The sequence below is a fragment of the Etheostoma cragini genome, chromosome 6 (genome assembly GCF_013103735.1).
Source record: "Etheostoma cragini isolate CJK2018 chromosome 6, CSU_Ecrag_1.0, whole genome shotgun sequence".
Lineage (NCBI taxonomy): Eukaryota > Metazoa > Chordata > Actinopteri > Perciformes > Percidae > Etheostoma > Etheostoma cragini.
The window spans coordinates 12,940,986-12,957,409 of NC_048412.1; the positions used below are offsets into that span (position 1 = coordinate 12,940,986).

General features: G+C 39.7%; 1 protein-coding gene across 2 annotated transcripts; it reads right to left on the bottom strand.

Annotated features, from left to right (window-relative positions):
• Positions 1-377: 377 nt before the first annotated feature.
• LOC117945716 (zinc finger protein ZFAT-like) lies at positions 378-15,512 on the bottom strand. Of its 2 annotated transcripts, none has more exons than XM_034873376.1 (25): positions 15,447-15,512; positions 15,315-15,344; positions 13,799-13,957; positions 13,106-13,273; positions 12,656-12,787; positions 12,343-12,456; positions 12,061-12,183; positions 11,338-11,411; positions 10,738-10,826; positions 10,402-10,518; positions 10,004-10,152; positions 9,158-9,249; positions 8,810-8,958; positions 7,842-8,724; positions 7,090-7,216; positions 6,233-6,465; positions 5,909-5,990; positions 5,274-5,390; positions 3,657-3,830; positions 3,432-3,520; positions 3,078-3,216; positions 2,735-2,844; positions 1,938-2,025; positions 933-1,030; positions 378-849 (listed from the first exon to the last, which is right to left on the bottom strand). In XM_034873376.1, the coding sequence occupies exons 1-25, from the start codon at positions 15,496-15,498 to the stop codon at positions 655-657; spliced, it is 3,783 nt and encodes a 1,260-aa protein (XP_034729267.1). In that variant the 5' UTR covers positions 15,499-15,512; the 3' UTR covers positions 378-654. The 2 variants fall into 2 exon arrangements, with proteins under 2 accessions (XP_034729267.1, XP_034729266.1); XM_034873375.1 differs by having other exon boundaries at positions 378-855.
• Positions 15,513-16,424: the final 912 nt, after the last annotated feature.

Consider the following 16,424-nt stretch of genomic DNA (forward strand, 5'->3'; position numbering starts at 1 on the left):
TACCACGTAATGCTGCTGTTTTATCTTTTTTTGTTTTATCACGTTCGTTTGTTAGTGGCTTGGAAACATCGTCTGTTTCCAAGCCACTAACAAACAGAAACCACTATAATTTAACCACATTAAATTCCTAAAGCAAAGTGTTGTTCCTCCAAGAGCCATATCGTTCTCTATTTTAAATTTTTTTCAAAGGATTTTTGTAAACTAGGCCTACTTTTAAATTACTTACATAAAGAATGCATGATGCTTCAAAGTATTGCAAATATTCTGCGTTGCTTTGTCTCATATCATATTGTCACACATCAAATAGTGATATTATGAAAACTGTACCTGTACAGTACTTGTTTTTTAGAAAATGAAGCCACTCCAGTGCAAAAAGCAGTGCAAGACAGGGTTTTTATTCAAATATACTTTCTAAGTACAAAATATGACACATAATCACACAAGTATTGCACTTATGGTTTTCATAATTATCAAGCGACTGGAAAAATGTATCTGATAAATGAAATTCTTAATGAGGATAGAAAAACACTGACTAAATCCTGATTTTATTGATTATTTGTATATTTTATGTTACTTAACTTTTTGCAAACGGATAGTCACTGATCCCCACAACACTGATGGATCGACAGATGTTGAAATGCTACTGTAGCATTACTAGTTGATTTCAACAGTGTGTTCCTGGACATAGACAATATAGTGGTGAGTGTTTTCTCCCTGAGTGAGGACTGTCAAAGCCTCCAGGCCATGTGCGTCCTCCACCACCATCACCTGGTTACCGGCTAGACCCCCCTCTGCATTCACCACCATCAGCTGGTTGCTGCAGTTCCCAACTTCCTGCTCATCAGCCACCTGCAACTTCAGTCACAACTCAACATCAACATTGTGTTGTAACAACTCATGAATTACTGAGTGCGTGATGTGGTGATGTTTACCTGTTGTACAACGGTAACAGTGCCTGGAGCCATGGCGACCATGGAGGTGACAGCCTCGTGAGTCTCGGCACTGAATTCGGCAATATGCTGGATATTAACTGAACACAAGAGACAAACAATTATTGTGATGTGTCACAAGCACTTTCCCTAATTATTTGTGGGGAAATAATAAAAAAAAAAAAAGGTCTGTTGGTTTGTCTGTATGTTTATTAGGCCTGCACGATTTATCTTTATAAAATCGCGATCTTGATTCACCCTGTTCACGATTTAATGTGTGTTAAATTTTTTCTGATATGATAAAGGGGGACGCTGTGGCTCAGTGGAAGGGCGGTTGCCTGCCAATTGGAAGGTTAAAAGTTCAATCTCTGGCCCAGTAGTCCACTGCGAAGTGTCCTTGGGCAACACACTAAACCCAGAGTTGCCCCCGATGCTGCACCATTGGAGTGTGAGTGTGTGTGAGTGTCTGTGAGTGTTTATCTGATGAGCAGGTGGCACCTTGTACGGCAGCCTCGGCCACAGTATATGAATGTGTGTGAATGGTGGATGGTAAAATGTAAAAGCGCTTTGAGTAGTCTATAAGACTAGAAAAGCGCTATATAAAATTCAGTACGTTTTTTTTTTTTATTAAACATTAAAAAAAAGATGTAATGATTCTAATTCTGACTTGATTTTACAAGTGAACTGCATCAAAAACGCTACTACTTTCTTCTGTGCGTTTTAAACCGACTGCATAAAATAGGTTTTAATGCTCTCCCTTCTGTTCATTGAAGCCTCTATGTTTACAGGCTTGTGGTGATGTGCAATGTGCTATAGGTGCCAAAAAATCTATGTTTGGTAGTTGCCTATTTTTTTTGTTTTGTCATGGTTGATGTAAGCAATAAACATTACAATTCGTGAGAAAACAAATCGTGGCAGAGAATCGTGATATCAATTCTAAGGAAACTTAGGTGACTCATATTTTTCGCCGAATTGTGCAGGCCTAATGTTTATCACTGTTGTTGTTACCATTGTCCTGTAGGGCTGCTACAGGTTCTTCTGTTAGCTGCTCTTCGTCCTCCACAGGCACGTACTGGGCCTCTACTGTCTCCCCGACCTTGTCAATCATACATATGGTGGAGATTGTACCATACTGAAAATAATAGCTTTGACTGAAAAAAAAAAACTGGTACTTATACTAAATGCTAACAGGAATGAACTAGCAAGATTTCCGCTTTTGATATTTTGGCAGCAGTTTTTAAGTTTCTAAATCAGAAGTATAATTTTTAAAATACAAAAGATTGGGACAGAAACAAGACAAAGAGTCTCTAGCCATGCTAGCTCTATGTGGCTGTACTTAGGTACATCAGTGCTTTGAGCTTAATGCTAATGTTAGCATGCAAGGGTATCAGCAAAGTGACTATGCATCACATTACATGTCACATAGTTGACGCTATTATCCAAAGCGTCATACAATTGCTATATATGTCAGAGGTCGCACGCCCCTGGAGCAACTAGGGGTTAAGTGTCTTGCTCAGGGACACATTGGTTGATATTAGCTCTCCCACACCAAAGGCATGTGTCATATTCACTGTGCCATCACCACTCACAATACATCCTTAGGGGTTAATGAATGTTTGTGCCACATTGTGTGCCAATCAATCAATATATACAGTATGTAGTCAATATTTGGTATTTTAGTCTGGACCATTGCAGTGGACCAGCCGACATTGCCATCCCCAGAGTCATGTCGCATGTTGCATGGCTAAAAATAACCTAATGCTTTTTTCCACTGTATCTAGTCTGTGTATGTGTAGACTGTTCACCTCCCAGCAGGTGCCTTCCACCACTTTCAGGCTGTGTTTGCTCTTCAGGTGGCGGTTCAGCTCCCACTTGGTCCCATAAACAAATTCACATTCAGGACACTTCATACCACCTAAACACAGGCACACACAAAAGCTGTTAGGATATGCTAAACACGCTTCCTGTTCTGTACTGTGACAAGCCTAAAGCAATATTAAATTATTTTTCTCACTCCTGAGGGTCTTCACCATAATGCCAACCATACTTTAACAATCTGTACGTAATACACATGTCCTACTGTAGTACAAAGTGACATCATAGAACATAAAAAGTCTGGACATGGCAGTATGAGAGCAGAGATCAGACCTTGCTGTTTTAGAGCATCAGGGTCAGGCAGTCCAGGTCCAGCATTCTGATATTTCTGATCTGGGTGTTTCATGTTGTAGTGTCGCTTCAGGGGACCAGCGATGTTGCAGGAGTAGTGGCAGTGGGCACAGCGAAATGGCTACGTAGATAGATAAAAACACACACAAGGTAATGCAAATAAAGTATCTGTAACACAAGATCAAATGGATTATTGTGAACAACCTGTCAATCATGTTGTCAAAACAATGACATGACATCATTATTATAGCTTTTGTGTGTGTGTGTGTGTGTGTGTGTGTGTGTGTGTGTGTGTGTGTGTGTGTGTGTGTGTGTGTTGTATGCATTTATTCTGACCTTAAACTCAGCGTGTTGCTCCATGTGTCTGAGCAAGGAAGGTTTGGAGACCGAGCTGAAGTCACACTCTGAACATTGAAACCGCTTCCCTGAACAAACCAAACAATATTATATATAGATCAGCGCTTTGCACTTACTTAAATCCCGTCCAGTCAAGCGGAATACTTTGGTCATACAATAACCAATTATAACATGGATAATAATAAATAGATAAATAATACATACCTTCATCGGTGTGGCTCAGTCTGTGGCTTTTGAGCGTGACTTTAGATTTGAACTTTTTACCGCACAGGTCACAGAGGTGACTTCTCTCGGTGTTGTGTCGGTTCATGTGAGTCTTCAGGTTGCTTCTACTCCGGCCTGCGTAGTCACACATACTGCAGACATACGGCTTCAGACCTACACACGGACACAGACGCAATCAAAAGAATAAGCACATGACACAGCGACAAAAAAGGAAATTATAATCAAACGTTTTGTTTAGAATGTAGATTAATAAAAGAACATAACAGCTAGAAAGGTACAGTAAAATAACTATATTGGGCACTATATAGCTCAGTTGGTAGAGCGGGCACCCATATATTACAGAGGTTTACTCCTAGATGCAGCGGGTCCAGGTTAGACTCTGACCTGCTGCATGTCATTCCCCCTCTTCTCTCTCCTTTCATGTCTTCAGCGTTCCTGTCAAAAATAGGCTGGAAATGCCCAAGAAATAATCTACAATCCATACTAAGTGCATAAGTGTGTTATTAGTCCACCAGCTTGTGATTGATACATGTTTTCTATGGGTGAGTGTTGTATGGGCGCAGTGAGCTAGTAAGGGTAGCAAAATCTTGGGACAAAGTGACAAGGACAGTGGCAGAAAGCGTCTAGAAAAAAAAAGCCAGATAAACTGCTGAAATGCACAATTAGCACACTATGCATTGCAGGTTTTCTTGGCTGTGCTCTCTTGGAGATCTTCATCAACACCTGTGCTGGATTTATGTCTGCCAGCTTTCTCAGCCTCAGCATAGATGCAACTTCAAGGTAAACAGGAAGGGACTGATGGGAAAAGGAACAGACTAACAACTTACTTCCTCAAAACTAAACATTGTACATAACAGCTGATGTGCACATAGTTTATGTATTAAACAAGTATGGGAAACGGAGGGTCGCCGGTTCAGGCCTGTACGGTAGTGAAGAGTGAGGACTTGCAGCTGAAGTGCCAGTCCTCCTAACTGTGCCAGGGGGGCCGTACCATGGTTGCCCCTTCGCTACTCTGCGATTTGCTTGTGAGGGCTGTGTTTATAATAAAAAGGGATTTGCAAAAGATACAACTGTCAATTACCTTGTGGATTGTGTTGACTAACAAAAGTAATTAAGCAAAACAAATTCAGCACATTTTCATTAGCAGTAATTTTTAGCAGCCCCACATTACTCATTAGATTCTCAGATAAACAAACTGAAAGGTTTTGACCAAGAGACCATTGCAGGAGAAAAACAGTCTCATAACTTCCGGGTAACTTCTGCCTATCTTCATTGCCAGATTTCATTTTTTTATCTTTGAGATAATGCCAGCAGCATACAAGCAGATGATTTGGTTTGTTTGTGTTCTCATCATTTCACAATTAACTTGACCAACAAGCTAATTTCCTCCTACAACTTCTGGAGTGTGTTTTCAGTCTAGTCCATCATCCTGGAAGGCAGCCAGGACAAAGAGAGACAGATGGAAGCTAAGATCACAAAGTAATCAAGCAGTAAACCAATGCTGTTCATTCGGTCACTTCTGGTCCAAGATGTGTTTCTTGACACTTGTGTTGTGTGTATGTGCTTGCCTGTGTTAAGATTAGATGAACATCTCACCTTGGTGGGCCCAGATGTGCCGCTGAAAGTCACTGCTGTTCTTCAGGAAATAGGAGTCACAGTAAGGGCACTTCTCTGCGCGCTGCACCATCAGTCCTTTACCCTGCATAGGCGTGTCTGGCCAACACACAAAATTAAATTGCAACCTTGAACATGGCTATGTGACTTACTATTTATTTCAGTCAGATGCAACATACTTAGCACTGTGGAGAATGAATGTAAATGTGTGCTGTATTTATATAGCGCTTTTCTAGTCTTAACGACTACTCAAAGCGCTTTTACATCATACAGGATACATTCACCATTCACACACATTTATTTACTGTGGCCGAGGCTGCCGTACAAGGTGCCACCTGCTCATCAGATAAACACTCACACACACTCACACTCCGGGGGAAACTTGGGGTTCAGTGTCTTGCCCAAGGACACTTCGACATGGGACTGCAGGCCCAGGGATTGAACCCCCAACCTTCCGATTGGCAGACGACCGCTCTACAACTGAGCCACTGCCGCCCAAATGAACAAAATACTCACGCTGATTTAAAGGACAGATTTGAAATAGAAATTTTTAGAGAACAAACAGTAGTGTGTGCATGTTTTGTGTATGTCTGTAGATATATGTCTGTATTCTTTACCAGGATGGGATGTTTTGATGTGGTGCTTTAATCTGTGCTCTGGATAGCTGTTCTGGCATACAGGACATGCCACGCTCTTCCCCTGTAAACAACAGAAGTCAAAAGTCATGTTTACATCCGTCACAGTAAAAGCGGGTAATACAGTGAAGGTTGATTAAAGCTCACATATAAAGTCATTAGGGCTTCATGAATGATCTTTTTCGTTAACTTAATTGTTCTACTAATTTAACAAATTTAAAACAGCTACCTTGAATCTAAACAAAAAAATTGCATTGGGGTAAACAATACATTAGGGTGGGTAGGGTAAGGTAGAAGACTGGTTACCTGTTCCTGGTGTGTCTTCAAATGGGCCTGAAGTTTGTATTTGTCGGGTGTGGTGTATTTACAGCCGAGATTTGAACACGGCAGTAGCAAGCCGCTGTGCTTCTGGATCTGGTGCCTCTTTAAAGAGCTTTTGGTGATGGACGAGTAGCTACACTTTGAACAGTAATGTGAGTGCTCCTTGGTGTGTGTGCGTACATGGACGTTGTAATGGACTTTGTACCAGAACAGTTTACCTGTGTAGCAAAAAAGACACTATTTAACACTCTAGCCATAATAAAGGAAAAGCTAATAAAGGTGTCTCGATTCTCATTTTTGATTTCAACTTTTTTTTTTTTAAAGGGAAGGCAACGCCACAGTAAGAGCCACTAGATGGCAGAAAAGGACTACAACAAAAATAGTTTCTCAGAGTTTACAGGGCGCAATTGAATGCACCATTAGTTTAACTAGGTGCACCTTTAGGCACCATGGAGTCCCTTTGGCACAACTCACTCACATTGAAGGCAAAATGTTGTCACCCAGCTGAAAACAGAGGAGCAGTGAACAGTAGGTAAGCTACCCTATCCTGGGTTTAAAGCTGCATGCTACCAGCAGGTGAGTTATGCTGTGTCTGCGGTTATTCATTTCTTCGGAAGTGCGTAAGTAGGGGGTGGAGAATGAAAAGAAAACAACTGGGGAAGGCTTTTGATTTCAGTAGTCAAAATCAAATGCTTAATTTGATCAATTTGCAATTTAAAATCAAAATCGTGACACCCCTGAGTAAAAAAATCATATGTAGTAAAAAGTAAAAATCAAACTCAATAAATAAAATAACAGGACAAAATAAAACCAGGCTTCTCAAGGGAGTTTCATCATCTCACCACAGAATTGACATTCCAAGTCTCCGTAGATTTTCCTGAGTCGTTGGAAAGACTCCATATTGAGCCGAGTCTTCTGAAGAGATGACAACACCTGCTGAAACGCACTCTGATGCTGAACCTCCGCCACCTACCAGCAGAAAACAAAGAACAAGTCAGAACGCCAGGAGAAAAGCTGAGGAGGAGAAGGTCTACATCAAGAGAAGATGAAAAGATGACTCAAAGTTAAATTCCTCTAAGAAGTGATGTATTTTAGACACAGATTAAATAGTTCTGATTAAGTAATAAGACTGCATCATAATCTTCATTAAGTGCAATTGTTGCTCGTTGTCCTTTCTATATATAGAGAAGAACATTACTTTGGATGGATAATCAGATATGGATTACATAATTCTGATAGATCGGTCTACTGATGCCAAAATAAAAGTCTTGTAATTTAAAAGATTAGATACACTAATTAATCGATCGCCAGAAAATGAATCAGCACGAATTGATTCATCATAAGGTCATTTTTTTTCTGTACATCTCGACATTCTCTCGTTTTAAATTCTGGAACATTAAATGATTTAAAGAAATTATATATATATATATATATATATATATATATATATATATATATATATATTGGGTTTTGGATTGTTGGATGGACAAAATAAGACAAAGGCCAGACAACTCATCAAGTAAATAATTGGTTATGAAAACAATTGTTAGTGGGAGTCCTAGCTGATATTATTGTGTACCTGTGACTAATTTACCCGTTCTGAATGTGGAGTTTGTCTGTCTTCGAATGGAGGTGCTGAAGGTGTCTGTGTGTTCTCAACAGCTGGGTGTTTATTTTCTTGAGTGCTGTCGTCCAAGCGGGGGGTGTGACTGCTCTCTGGTGTATCGTCTCCAGCTGCTGGGGTGCATGTGTCTGCCGTGCTGTCCTGTGACTTCTCTCCAGCGGTTGCTTCATCTTGTCTGTCAGACGGAGTTGTGGTTTCTGTAGAAATAGCTTGATGGAGCAGTTCTTGGGAATCTTGTTGTGCACTTGTGTTTTCTAATTTTCCTTGTTTCCGCTGTATTTCTTCTACACTTTCCCCCTGACATTTTGCCTGTTCTTCCTCTTTCTCTTGCTCCACATCCTTGCTTGTTGCTGCTTGCAGCTGCTCCCCTTCCCCATCTCGCCACTCCTCCCCTCCAACACCATTTCTTCTACCCTCCTCTCTTGTCCTCTCATCTTCCCCCTCTTGGTCTATCCTTAGCTCTTCCTCCATCCCATTATCTGGATCTTCTCTCTCCTCATCCCCCCACATGCCTCCTCCAGGCTGTATCAGATAGTAGCTGTTGTTGATGCAGTCAGTGAAGGCTTGGCCCTGGTCCAGCTCGTGGTGAGACTCGTTCAAGTGACTCTTCAGTCTCTGAGAGCTGACAAACTTCCCGTCACACACACAGCACACATATAGGAAGAGGTGCTTCCTGACATGAGCAGTGAGGGTGGCCATCTTGGTTGCAGCATGGTCACAGAGGAGGCAGGAGAAGGGACGCTGTGGCCCGTGGACCAACAGGTGGCGCTCCCGCTCCAGCTGGTTCTTAAAGCGGCGGTTACAGGTGGGACAGTGGTAGAGGAGCTGTCTGAGTCCCTGACGTGTCTTTAACCTGGACCAGATTAACAGATTTAGACGGGCAGGTGTGTGAGGTGGTATATAGGAAGGTAAAATAATGTAGATAATGAAGATCAAACCTCAGTTGTTGGTAGCTCTGGGAAACAGCGGGGTCTTTTAGGTTATGTCGTTTCTCCATGTGTTTAAGCAAGTTCTTTACATCAGAGTATTTTTTCTCACAGAAGCTGCAGTGCTGCTTCACTTTTAAATGGACTCGCTCTATGTGGACCTGCATTAGAAATACAGAATTACTTCTCCAACCAGAGAAAAAAAAAACCTGACCATTGAGCTAATCTATTTGAATGTGGGAACCAGAATCACAACAAACTTTGCATTGTGTCTCTAAGCTTACATGTTCATATTAATTATACTGAGGATATAACAGTGTTACTAATACAATCAATAACAGTAATTAAGTAATAACACACCTTGAGGTGTCCTGGGCTGAGACAGTTGAAAGGACAGTGCTGACAGCTGAACTTCTCTCCTGTGTGCTTCCTCAGGTGAACATTCAGGTTGGCTTTGAAGGGAAAGGAAGGTAAGAAAGTAAGCAACTTTTACAAGAATTTTAGAAGTTTGTAACCCCAGGTTTTATGATTTAGTTATTTAAATATTGCAATAGGTTTTACAAATACTTCCAGTAATTCCGTGTTGCATGTTTTTAACTATTGATATTTTCCAATGTCTTCATTGGGAGCATTACAGGCTTTTCCAGTCTTTTTGACTATAATAGCTTTTAGCAGTAATTGCAAAGGTACCGGATTACGTATTTAAAGGAGAAGTTTCACCAAGGATCCAACAAGAGACACTGATCTGAAATGGTTCAAATCAACACAAAGAAACAGTACCAATGTTGTACTGTCATACCCCCTCTATCTCTCCCTCTCTCTCTTTCCCATCAGCATCTTTGACTTAAACCATCTCATAAATACAAATTGCAACTTTAACAACTCGATTCATTGTCACTTTTTTTTTTAAAGTTATTTTTTTCAGTTTTTTTTCCCTTTATTTGACAGACAGACGAAGATGTGTGAAAGGGGGGGAGAGAGAGAGAGAGAGAGAGAGAGAGAGAGAGAGAGAGAGAGGGGGGGAGTGACATGCAGCAAAGGGGCCGCAGGCCTGATTCGAACCCTGGCCCGCTGCGTCAAGGAGCAAGCCTCTTTATATGGGCACCCGCTCCACCCACTGAGCTATCTGGGTGCCCTCATTGTCACTTTTAATAATCAAGCTTAAAAGTGTCTTTGCAGCCTCAACAACAGTGAGCCTGGATTTACCTTTGATGGCTGATGCATAGTCACAATGTGGACACTGGAAGGGTTTCTCCTGGGTGTGTGTCCTGAGGTGGGCGACCAGTGAGTGTCTGAATTTAAAGATCTTATTACAGAACTCACAGGCAAAGATCTTCAACTGGCTCTGAAGTAAACTGGGAGACAGAGAATAACAATATTACTATTACCAGTGGACCAGATAACTGCTGCACAGATAACTACATTAACAATAAGGAAGCAAACTAAATAAACTTTTAACTACTCACAAAAAACAGGAAAAAGAAAGTCAAACATATCTTTTCTGTTAAGATTGTTACAGCTCAGCTACACTTAACCGCCAAAGCTACAACTACAAAAAAATTAATTCAATGTTAATACATTTAAAAAAAATATGCATACAGTACTTGGTAGCATCTTGCTTGATAGAATATTCCTGGAAGCCTTTGCTAGCTGCTGATATTGTTGTTGTTGTTGTTGTTGTTGTTGTTGTTGTTGTTGTTGTTGTGGAGGTCGGGTTTGAACTATGAGTAGGAAACAAAGGGATCAGACCGCTGACAGGAGATAACAGTGATAGGTCAGACTGCGGCTAGCACAAACTAGCTGGACCTTTGCAAAATTATTTATGCATGCAATTGACAAATTAATGCCCTTTTGTCTGTATGCAATCCATTATTATTACCACCAATTATGTATTACATTCAAAGAATTATAGAAGAGATGGACATTTTCTATTATATTACCTCGGCAGCTGATCTGTTTTAGGGTCACCTTCGCAGGCAGTGGCTCCACTTGAACGGTCTCGATGTGACCGACTCTGGAAGATTGCAGACTGTCCAGACAAATTCAATAAATAAACCCATATACTATAAGAAGCCACAGATCAACTAAAATCAAATCAATATTAGATCATAACTAATAAATGAAAAAAAGACTCACTCACTGCAACATTGTATGTCAGAATCGTCTTATTTAAAACTCAGATGAAATGCTAATATCCTAAAATATTTTAGAAATAATATGTTTTTATTTTGCATTTGAGCCCACATCCTTTTTTATAGAGATTATGTCTTTGGTAGAAATCATTTTCCATAGAAACTACTCACAATAAGGTCTCTGCACTATCCTGTTCCTGAAAAACAATGTAATTTTTCACTGCTCTGAGCACAACTTACAGAATTCTATACAGCCTAATTCTATTAGGATGGAGGCATGAATCTCAGAGATGTCTTAAAACCTGAAAAAATAACTCCAAGCTGTCTGCCAGGCTAGACACTACAAGAGATAAGTGAGAAACACATTTTACAATTTAGGTGACTGTTTCCGTGTACTCCTGTGCTTACCTGAGGTTGAGCTTGGATGGCTGAAGACTCTGTTTCTACTGAATTGTCCTCTACTGGAACCATTGTAGAAACACCTGTTGAATGAAAGGTTAACATCTTAATTATAGGGGTAACATCTTAATTGAAGCAATATTAAAATGCACAAAAAGTAGCACATAAAAGGACAATCCACAGATATGTTACAACTACAGTGTATGTAGATTTGTTCATTTTATTAGGACAATGCAAATTAATCAACAATTGTGTAAATTTGCCACTGTTAACCGGTCGGCTAATTTTCAGCTGTAGTCCTAGTTACTTAACATGCATGTCTTTCTGAATGAATAGATAAATTATTAAATAATAATGCATTGCATAATGCTGTGCATTCTAAGGTGTTAAAGATCATAATAAATCATAATAATAAATCATAATTAACAAGGTGCTGTGGTGCAGTTCTTAATTTTAAATCATGGGTTTGGGAAGTTTGGTGGGTAGGTCTTCTACAGCAGTCAATGTTTTTTTTGTTTTTTTACAGATGATTTTTTGGTGCATTGTATGCCTTTATCTGTATAGGACATCCTAGACTTGAAGGAGAGAGAGGGGGGGGGGATAACATGCAGCAACGGGCCGCCGGTCGGAGTCGAACCTGCGGCCGCTCATCGAGGAGTAAACCTCCAGCAGTCGATGTTAGCCAAAATGTGAATACTAGCACATCAAATAAAACCGCTCCTGAAGACAAACCTGGAAGTGTTTTATCTTCTGTCAGAACAACACTGATGACCGACTTTTTGTTTCCCTTTGCTAGGCCTCCTTCTTTTGAAGTGCGGCTTCGGTTGGTTCTCGGGGGCCTGAAGCTGCCCACGTCTACAAGCATGGAAGAAGAAAAGGTCAAACTGCTAAGATCATTAATCTTTTACATTTCATCCCAAATCACATTTTATTGTGATATTAAAGCAGCAATTAGGAGTCCCTCTTTGTAAGAATTAATTTGAAGAAATCATGTCCTGAACTTTAACCTTATACCTTTTTCTCTCGCCAGTCCTGGTCTTGCTGGGTTTTGTTGCATCTGGTTTGGATCTGTTCCCCCAGGATCCAAACTTCCAGAAGCCTCAACTCCTGCTCCACCACAGCTGCTCCCTAAAAATAGGTAATATGTCTGTGAAATTACCAAGACATTTTGTATTTTTTCCCCAACATCTCTGGTTGTCAAGGCAGATGTATTTAAAGATCTATAGTTATAGGAAGGATATTTCCAAACATTCTCCTTCCGGTCACCCCAGTTTTGAATGTCTCTTTAGCACATATTCACTTTTCTATCGTAGATTTCCCTCCTCACCATTCTCCTCTTCTTCATCTTCATCATCTTTCTCCTCTCTCAGGCAGATGTGTTTAAGGATCTGCCGTCTGTTGCTGAACGAGCGATGGCAGTCTCTACATTCCAGCCCCATTATCCCTTCATTGCTTCTGGCTAGCAGAGGAATCAGGAGTCAGAAAACCGAGTGCAGGAAACACAGTTTGTGTAGAATATTAACAGAAATCACTAACAAAAACAAGTTTACTTGAAAAACTAAAGCTCATGACTTAAAGGTCTACACAATAATTTAGTGAGTGTTAAGAAAAGTTAGGTTAGCAAACAGGCAAAAGTCCAGCTGACCAAAAACCTTTATACTGTAAAATTGGCTATAAACTTTAAGCAAGGATCTTCTCTCATGCAGGAGGTACTTATAATGTCTTCTGCATGAAAAGGAAAGAATTATGGGATACATATAATTGTAAACAACACTACCTTGTAATGAGCTGCATTTTCTATCTCCCTCCTCCTTCTTGCTTTCTTTTTCTCTTTGAACATGATCCTCCTGAGAAAGGGTAGAATCGGCCTTGCACTCTGTCAAATCTTTGCGCGTCTTCTTGGTAGAGCCTTTCGGTCGTCCTCGTTTTCGCTTCACCGAGCTCTCTGTGGGCCAATAACACAGCAGAACAGATAACAAGATTAATTTTCAATTAATACATCCCACTAAGAGGCCAAAGACAAACCATGAGCTTACCCTACAAACACTTGTTTTCTATGTAGCAAAAGCCTGATGAACTAATGTAGCTTATGCCTTGTGATATAGAACTCCATTGTACAGCGATCTCCCAGACGCAATCGAAGACAAATAAGAGTTATAGTGCTGCACTGACTGACATATTCCTGTGTAGTTTAATGGGTAGTTGTTCTTCATTCTTAATCAATTGTTCACATGTTTTATTTGATTGGTGTTTTAATTATCTTCTAATTAATTTTGACTTGATTATCAGTCCAAGAAGAGTAGTAGGCTACAGTTAAATACTGTATTGGTTTCAAGACCCGATCAAATACATTATACAAAGTTCAATTCATCCCCACATTAGTGAACGTATTGATAATTATTGTCCAATAAAAACTTTTTTATTTTTTTATTCAGTGATAGCAATAGTAGCAATGACACGCTAATCTGACCTGTTAGCGTCTCCACAGGCTCTCCTACAAGAGGCTGCAGAGCAATGATGATGTCATCAGGAGGCTCCTGCTGGGGGTGAAGCTGGGAGCAATGGGCCAGCAGCTGAGAGCGACTGGGAGAGAAGAGGTTGCACAGCCGACACATAAACATAGAACCAGCTGCGGAGAGACAAAGAAAATGGATGGCAAATGAAGAGGCAATGAGAGGAGGGAAAAAAACAGGAAAAAAGAGAGTGAGATAGATTAACATTATACATACAGTATGTCTGAGCAAATTTTGCAATTTGGAGTCATTATCCCACATTTTCCGGCCTCCCTCCTCCACCCATCTGCAACATCTCTTAGAAACTGGTCTTTCTTTGTGAGAGAATTAATTAATTTAAGTGTCAAAGAGACATAAGTATGAATGAAAACTAGTGTTACTATTTATTACAAACTTACTCTGCATAATTCTAAGCTTGTTTCTGTGGATGTCAATGTTGAAATGAAACATAAAACATGGTTTCATTTTTTCCCCCTTCTCTTCTGTCTAATTTCAATTTCAATACTGTACATGCAACCGGAGTTAAAGGTAGGGAGAAAATAAGGGAAATAGAAGGGAAGGAGTCTACCCTACTTTGTTACCTATATGCAGTTCAATTATAGGTAATGGAGGATGGCATGTACCTCTACAGAAAACATTTACACTTGAAAGTTTTTTTAAAAACTAATTATTTTCAACCGGTCGTTTTGTTGATTTCATTCCACAATCCACATCTAACAGAGGATGCTGTTGGGGCTCAATAAATATTATAATATTAGTAGCTATTATGCAACACAGCTCCTTGTTCCCACCTGTTGAACAACAATTTACAGTAGACGGAGCCCAGACCCACACTTATATACTATATATATTAATATGTAATATCAACAATCTATCCGCATTTCCATTTCAAATGGATGCAATTTACGTTTATGGATGTTAATTCACAGGATATGACAACTGCTGAAACGTCACAGCTTTAATTAACAGTAGCATCCACAAGACTAACATACATTAGGCAATTATTCGGTCCATCCACAGTCATCTTGAATATTGTTAGTGTTTTACCTCCGTTATATGTTTCTTTTTTTGTGAAATTGAATATGTTCCTTATGAAATGAAGCAATGCAAATATGCGCTAGAGTTGATTTTGAGTGCTGATCCGTGGATACATTTCCTTTTTAACTACATATGGTAGATAAGCTGTCTTTGTCCACACAATCTGATGTTACATCAACACCTTCATTATTAATAAGCCATCATTGAGCTTCGGGGCTAACGTTCATAGACTGACACTTGTGCTTTCAGAAGCTGTCGACTGTTAAAGACACTCGCAGAACAAAAAGTCTGTAAATAATGTTCTCAGCGAGAATACAAAATAAAACACTTTGAAAATGAGCACCCTAACAAACACGTTTGTTTATTTTGATTTGGCCCAAACCAACATGAAATCCCGACGAACATATTCGAGTTGAAGCTAGCACAAATTCGTACCTCCTTTTTGTCCATCCATTTCTCCAGCGTCTAAACAACAAAAGGATACTAATTTATCGAGGGATTTGAGGCATCATACGGCTAAAGATAACCACTGAATTTGTATTTAAAGCCACATTTTACATTAAGCACAAAGAAATTTCTGTCGAATCTGCCCATGGATGAATGTGCCACACAAGTCCATCCAATCAGCGGAAATGGACCGGAAACATAGATGCTGTATCTGGCCTAGCAGCGCCCTCTGCGGCGGGCGGACTGTACTGCGCCTGAGAAGGGACCTGCAGCAGTTTTCTTTAAAGAATACATATACTGTGTGTGTCTATATATTTATATATGTGTACGTATATATACTGTATATTTACATGAAATATTTGATATTATTACCATTGTGTCAACAGGCAACAGGCATCACCACTGTTGTCATATACTTTTAGTTGAACGTGTGGGAGTAATTGGAGTAATAGGCGCTGTTTTAATGTAACATTTATGGTTTTCACGTGGTGCAACAAATACAGACCATGTCAAAACACAGATTGTATATCAGGATAATGGGACAGTTTTTTTTAAATGTCTGTTTACAGGACAATTGCTAATTATTGCTAAAGTACAGAGAAGAGTTTCTCTGATACTTACATTTATTCAACTAGAAAATCATTACAAATATAGAATTTTGTGGTAACCATGGAACTTTAAGAATACATCATCATCAAAATCTAAGTGATCATACTGTCACTAAATTATTTGGGAGTGTTGCCAAATAGATGTCATAGAAATAGAAATAAAGAATAGACGTGACAGTTTAATATTGCAAATTACAGAAAGAATAGCTCCTATCAACATTTACCTTTAGTGTCTTCAGAACCTGGAGTGTACGGAGGGAGTCACCCTACTGTGGTCTCTAGGTGACCTGAGTGACAATAGTGTTTATATTTTACAGCTGAGCTGTTATAAACCCACTGATCATTCATTGCTTTTTTTCTCTGGCATATTTAACTTTATTGGCATATTTGTTCTCAGTTTTTTTATTTTATAATGTCCGACTGAACGGAACTAACTACATAAGGATGCAAAACAGGGAACCTTATAGGCACATCAAAAATGAGACAGAGG